General features: G+C 41.1%; 1 protein-coding gene across 1 annotated transcript; it reads right to left on the reverse strand.

Annotated features, from left to right (window-relative positions):
• Positions 1-1,366: 1,366 nt before the first annotated feature.
• Positions 1,367-5,671, reverse strand: LOC120957467 (uncharacterized). The gene is made up of 5 exons (XM_040379683.2): positions 5,255-5,671; positions 4,331-5,195; positions 3,362-4,261; positions 2,472-3,296; positions 1,367-2,401 (listed from the first exon to the last, which is right to left on the reverse strand). Exons 1-5 carry the CDS (start codon positions 5,649-5,651, stop codon positions 1,738-1,740), a joined length of 3,651 nt encoding a protein of 1,216 aa, XP_040235617.2. The 5' UTR covers positions 5,652-5,671; the 3' UTR covers positions 1,367-1,737.
• Positions 5,672-7,088: the final 1,417 nt, after the last annotated feature.

Genomic DNA, 7,088 nt, shown 5'->3' on the forward strand with positions numbered 1-7,088 from the left:
AAACATGATGTAAACGACAAAAAAAATGTGGATGAATAGAGGAACTAATATCACAGTAGCAGCATTTAGTTTACGGCAAGGTAATTAAAACTATCGAGCTGCTAGCGGTTGAACATATTTTTGTCGATTTCGTTCATAAAACGAAACATGTCTCAGGAATGAGTCCCACTAAATTGGTTCAAGGTAATATGCAGATACTGCAGTATTGGTTATCGAAGTTTTAAATATGCTTTTTATTTTACAAGCCTCTTACCTGAATGTTTTTCATAAACCTGAATTTGTTGAAATCGGTTCAAGTTCATCTATCCATATTCTTTACAGCTATATCCCTCCTCATCGCCCTAATCACACAACATCCTTAGTCTTTGGTACTGGAATAGATTCATCTATGGTATGTCCGGATACTTCGGACTGTAACACTGCGCAAGTTCTGATAGTAATGTTCATTTATTGATAGTCAACTTAAGAGTAAAGCGGAAGGTGTCAGTCGAGCAGGTTTTACACAGCAGCAAAGTTTGCTGTGATTGAAAATAATCAGCCGTACCGGTGAACAATGAGTTCACCGGTACGGTTGATTTTGTTCCATTATGCTCCTATGACAATTAAGATCCAACAGTCTACACATCTGATGTTTCAGTGTTTTTACGCACCCCATACGTCGCAAACAATCTTCATACATAGTCAACTGCAACCGTTGCTATGGCAATGCTACATCCTTGGAAGATTTTCGTTTATGACAACCATGTCCCCATTTTTATTTGTTTTAAAACATTCTAATATGTAAATTAGTTAGCTTGTCTTCTCAATTAGAACGAAAATAAATGGTTACTCAGTGCAACAAGTTAAACTACTTAAAATGAGAATATTGCTGATGGTTAATTCATTAGGAAACATCCAAACCGAACCAGGAATGCGAAATTTGATATTCTCCACTGTCTGTACTGCACTATGAAGCGGTTGCTGAACAGGATACGTTCGAAGATTTTGTTTTTATGCGAGAAACGTGAGTGGCTGGTTTGACGGTGAGTGAACCCATCGATTTGGGGCTCCATGCTCGTAGGGTCTTGAAAGGGGAAAGTGGAGGGGAAAGCTGAATAAAGGTGAATTAGTGATCACAGAATCCTACTCCACAATATTATTTTCCAAGTTTTGGAGATTTCACCCATTAAATGTGGTTCTTTAAATCAAAAGATGTACATTAACAAAACAACTGCTAAGTGAAAAAAACGGTGCATCATGTATGCGTTTGAAATGGGTTGTACTGTGTGTTGATATGAGGAATAACGGGAATACAATCCCACAGTGAGAAAGAATAAACAAAAATAGTCGATTTCGTTCGATGATCAAATTGCAATACTCCTTGGAGTCTTTTCTGTTGAGCTCGATTTTATTATTCATTGCATTATTACAGACTGTTACAGGTAACTGTTATAGCGCTACAAAACGCAATTCCAGAAAAAAAAAAATTGCAGCTACAGGGTGTCTCTATACAATTATCAGATGGCATTCAAATCCATGGGACTTAACAAAATAATCTGTAGTCTATACAAATCGGACAGGTTAGGAATGTTGGTTCCAGTTGGGATGAAGTATATAACGTGTTAATTTAAAAGAATAAATTTCAAAGCTGAAAGGGATAAGGTTTTCATTAGTCTCTACCACAATAGATCGTTAGCAACGAATTAAATCCCGTATTAATTGTTCGTTTTCCTAGCAGAAAACGATGAACTTCGTTTTTTATTTATCACTAAAAATTAGTTCCTTTCGCAGATCAAACGGTAGGCTTGCTGGCGGCTCCATTGTTTCCAATATCCAATCCAAATAAGCATCAGTGTTTGTATAAACTACAGGATAATAAGTACTGAAAGTCCCTGGTTTAATTATAACAAATCCACGCAGAAAGTGTTTTTCACTCGATTCATGCGTCTGCAGTGAGTGAAGCGAGAAGCCGGGCTGTACATCAAACAACTCATCTTCCTCCGTTCGTTTTGGAATCACGCAATGTTTCATGCTATCGATAGTAAATTTCACCTTCAAGCCTTCCCACCGTTCACGACATTCGAGCGGGTTGATGTATCTGTCCTTCACGTCCAGCGTTTTGATGTCAGCAAACGAGGTGCCTATAACATCCATAACCAAGCTTGAAGTATAATAACTTCGAACCGTATCGATGAACGGCAAACAGATGGGCTTTACATTCGGTAATGATGTAACCACAGGAGTTGCAAGCTGAATCAGTGCAATGCCGTTAGCATGATTAGTGCTATTGTACATCGGATGAACGAAAAACTTCTGAACTCGTCTTTTCTGCGAAGGAAGTGAGCATAATGCAAAATCATTAAGCGTAGAACACTCTTTCCAAAGAGCTTGAAAGTTAGGGTATCCAAGCGTCATTTCGTATCTGAAATCAAAATTTTATTTTGTTAAGTTCGATCACATCATATCTAGACGAATCACGCAGCCATACTTACTCTGCACTAACATCATCCACATAATGAGCGGGACCAACAGCGAAACGGTCGCTTATTACTATTGCGAAACTTTTGGTTACATTATTAGATGAGACAAATCCCATCCATGGCATTGGAAAGCTGCTGGATGATTCCCCACAGGTGCCAAAGTTAAACAAAGCCCCCTTGGAAGCATGCTGAACAGGCCTCAAAGTAATGCGTTCATTCTTCGTAGTGCTGATGGATGAAGTTTGTCGCTCGTTTTCCCGCATACTCTCCACAATCCAGTCAAGATCTCCCCTTTCAATCGTTCCAAACATGTATGGTCCATGGATCAAGTCTTTGAATATATGCTCCTCGTTACCATCAATCCCGTACAGAAAGTAGCGCTTGCGTCCTCCGTACCACACCGCTGACTGTAACGGACTGCCCAGGTGAGAGGATAACGGTGTTTGTCTAAAGTTTTCCGCCTCGATTGCACACGGAAAGTTCTCGGTGAAAGTGACAAAGTGACCTTCGAGTAGTAAATTTTGCTGACAATTCAAGACGTCGATCATTTTTAACTTTTTGCTTTCGATGGCAAACGAATTTTCGCGTGTAGAAGAAATTATCACTTCGGTGGGTTTGTACTGGTGCAGCTGGTCCATGAAGGGCAAACAAATTGGTCTGATGTAGGGAATCTTTAGATTAGCGGGCTCGAGCAGCTCTATCAGTGCAAACATCTGCTGGTTGGCCGGAGGAAGGATAACGTTTTTGATTTCTACCAGCTGGTGTGTTACTTCGCATGTGCCATTGTAGCAGTTGGTATTATTATCTGGATTATACCGACCCAGGAGTAAAAATCGCCTGCAACGATAGACAGAATCATCATTGAATGTGGAACACTCAAACTGCGCAACAAAGGAACTCACCAAGTTACATCGTCATTTATAGTACGATTCGGGATCAATGCATACCATTCACTAATAAGAACAGCTAAACTCTTTATTGAAGACACCTTGTCTGTAACATTTTGTACCGCTCCAAAGAGCCCAACCCATGGCATGCTAAACTCTCCTAAAGACTGATCGTGCGTGCTGGGTAAGCCACAGGTATCCATATCGAAAAGATGCAAATTTTCTTTTCCAGGCTGCCGCTGCAACATGCTCCACTCCGTCTCGAGTGTTTGTTGAGTTGTGTTAACAGTTGAATTATCATCCGCAACTTCCAGACTACTGTATCTCATGTTGTACAGTATCCAATCGATATATGTTTCAATATTGTTGTAAATTGGCGACGCAAATGCACCACATGCTTGCCCAAGAAGCTCGAATCCACGCAGAAAATATTGTTCCTGAACATGATATATTCTCATCTCCTGGAGCGGCGATCCCGCTATTAGTGTCTGGCAGTTTTGTTTGTCCTTGTTTGCTATTTCTGCACAGAGTCGTTTACCTTCCAGGTTCAACGTAATGTTCTTTTCGGTGTACTCTTTCATACACTCGGCGGGCTCTAGATAGCGGACAGGAGTATTTTTGTAGGAATTGTTTTCCTTTGAAACCGTTGCTACGTGTAAGTTTGTCATTGCTTTCGTTCTAAGCTCGGGCGTTACCGACAGGCAGATAGGCTTCACGTGCGGCTGGCTGGTGTCTGCTGGGCGCTGCAGCTCTATCAGTGCAATGTTGTCTGCAGAATTGTTCGGGCCAAACTTTGGATGCATAATGATTTTTTGAATGTTTCGCTCTTGTGCAGGATGAGTGCATACTGTAGATTCATAAGATCGTAAGCATTGCGATGTCTGATCAACAAGGAAGCCTAGCAAAACGTATGCACTTTCGATGAAAAAAAAAAACAAAAAATGGTCAATAACGTGTCCATTCGTAATCATACAAAAAACTTACTCAGAACTGTCTCTTTGGAAACAATGAGCTGGTCCTACCGCATACCATTCGCTTATGAGAGTAACAACACATCTAGATTTAGTTTCATTTGGTGACCTGACAAACCCAATCCAGGGTATCGACGATCTTGATATACCGTCAGTATCAACAATCATTTGTTTTACGCCACAAGTTTTAAAGTTGAACAGCCGTAGCTTTGCCTCGTAATCTATGTCCAGCACATCGCTTTCGTAGGATAGCACTCGATGATCAATGTACTGTTTAATCCATTCTAGGTACTTGGCCACATCGGTATAGGCAGTATACTTAAGCGGATCACACAGACCGGTATTTCCACGCAGGGGAGTGAACGATACCAAGCCTCGCACGAACCATTTGCCACTGACTTCGAAGAACATGCCACCACCGCTATCTCCGTTGCATGCTCCCACACCGGTCCGTCCTTTCCCACAGAACATTTCCGACGTCAGCACTGGTCCAAATGCAGCACGATCACTTTTAATGCACGTCAACGCATCCACCACACCCACCAAGGCTTGTTTGAGCTGATCCGACACAACATCATGCTCGTTCAAACCGAATCCAACTATCGTTCCGTTTTTACCCACGATCATCTCTTGGTTGCTGTCCATGGTCCACAGACAGACTGGTTGGACGTACTTAGTCATTGTGATGTTGGTGCTCAGCTTGAGCAGGGCAATATCATTGTTGAAGCTGTTACTGTTAAACTCTGGATGGAGTATTATATCCTGGACACCGTGTATCTGCGTGTATTCGCTTGTCTCCTTCAGATGAATTTGTCCCACATGTACTGACACGCGAGCGGCAGAGATCACACTTTTATGTGTATACACGCAATGGGATGCTTGTAAAAAAAATACACAATATCAGTTATCAAGTAGAGTTCGTTACATTACGTCATACCTGTGAGAATGGTATTCTGATCCAGGATTGATCCACCGCATTGATATTCTTCTTGCCGCCCATTTCCATGAAAGATTGCTGCATGCCACGGCCAGTGACCGGCCTTGGCGTCCACACCATTTTGGATAAGGAAAACTGACTGCACCTTACGTCTACCGCACGTTAAATAATTCTCTTCTTGTCCACATGCACGCGACATGAAATACAGAAATCCAAATAATAAGAGAACCCGTTTCAGTGAACAACACATTATTACGCAGTAAACCACATAAATTTCACACAAAAACTGGAGCGTAACACAAGAAAAGACAGACACTCGAACCGCACTGTACCGTGGCAAGGAAGTTAGTGATCGGCTTTTGCCACGGTTGCCGGAGATGATTGGAGAATAAAGCATTTGCTCATTCTAATGAACTGCGGATGTTGAATTTTGGATAAACCCAAAACTAGTTTCAACTCGAAACATAAAATTCAGGTTTGTGAATCTTCATCGCGCACAGTAAAATCAATGTTCGGTTATGCAAATATAGAACCTTCCGAATGATTAGCGAACAAAACCGGTTCGGTTGCAAGTGGTTGATAGCGCGTAAGCAATATCGTTGGTTAGACAACATATTAAACCCTTCACACCGTCTCTTCGCTATCAAAAAATGGAACAAAAGTTTGTCACCCTTTATGATTTCTGTTTTCGAGTTAAATTAACACTTTCACTGCCAACCTGTATCTCAGTGTTACGAGTGGGCATGTAGCACGATGTCAAGAGGGTGATGAGCGATGACAATTTCTCGAGCGATTGTTATCATTCTTTAGTTTCATTACAATAAGCGGCGTAGCGCATATCATTCTCGTTCTTAAATTCTTCGTTCATTCGTTTTGAAGAGAATTATTAAATTACCAGATTCAAAGTCCCTAAACAAATTTCGAAATTTTGATCTAATTTTCGATTCAGTCTCGGTGCCGAAATTTGTTCTAGTGTGAGTCCTAAACCGGCCGGTCTCGTGGTAGAGTCGTCAATTGGTACGACTTAATAAAACATGCCCATCATGGGTTCAAGTATCTTCGAATGGACCGTGCTCCCATTCGTAGGACTGACTATTATAGTAAATTTAATAAACCACTCAAAGCTAGGTCCATTAGTGGTGGTACAGAGTCCCATGCCTTTTGTCCGACAACGGCTGTTGTGCCAAAGAAGAAGGAGCGCAAACCAGATCGGTATATTGAACAGTTCATTTTTAGCATTTTCGACATATTGGTCATATGTTTCTTCCAAGTTCGGAAAGTAGGTTTATTCCCATCCTAAATTCAAATATCCGCTTGCAAAAAAAAAGTTCTCTCTACAGAAATAGGTTTCTAAGGTTTTTCGAAAATAATTGTAACCGTAACAATACCAACCATTCATTAACAAAAGCTCAAAGAGACTCATGAGTTCCCGAACGAGTAGAATAAAAACAATGGAACGTAACTCGGCTTAGAATTGATGTATGTGTCTTAAGGCTCAATCTTCATTATGAAATTGTGTTGTCGTTCCTTATCGCTGACGTATCAACAGGCGTCATCCAAACAAAACAGGCAGACATTACATAATTTCGATCCTCCTATCGATTTCACACGGGATTGCATTCCGTCACCCAAGGTAGCGTCATTCTCCAACACACATAGCCATGCGTCGTACTGTTAGTCTGCATCGCTCGCAAAAACGTTGACTAAGAACAGCAGAAAACAGACTGTATGTGAGCTCACAACTGGAATACTCTTTCGGGCAGAAATTGTAATGATTATGCGGACGACAGCATTAGCTTATCATCACACCATTCATGCTGAACGATCGTAGAAA

This window comes from Anopheles coluzzii, chromosome 3 (genome assembly GCF_943734685.1).
Source record: "Anopheles coluzzii chromosome 3, AcolN3, whole genome shotgun sequence".
Lineage (NCBI taxonomy): Eukaryota > Metazoa > Arthropoda > Insecta > Diptera > Culicidae > Anopheles > Anopheles coluzzii.

Bases quoted from the DNA above. Each gene is read 5' to 3' on its own strand.
- LOC120957467 (XM_040379683.2), bottom strand. From the start codon at position 5,651: ATGCTTTATTCTCCAATCATCTCCGGCAACCGTGGCAAAAGCCGATCA. The intron at 5,196-5,254 runs GTATGACGTAAT...TTTTTTTACAAG, and splicing joins TCAGAATACCATTCTCACAG to CATCCCATTGCGTGTATACA. The intron at 3,297-3,361 runs GTGAGTTCCTTT...CTATCGTTGCAG, and splicing joins ATAAATGACGATGTAACTTG to GCGATTTTTACTCCTGGGTC.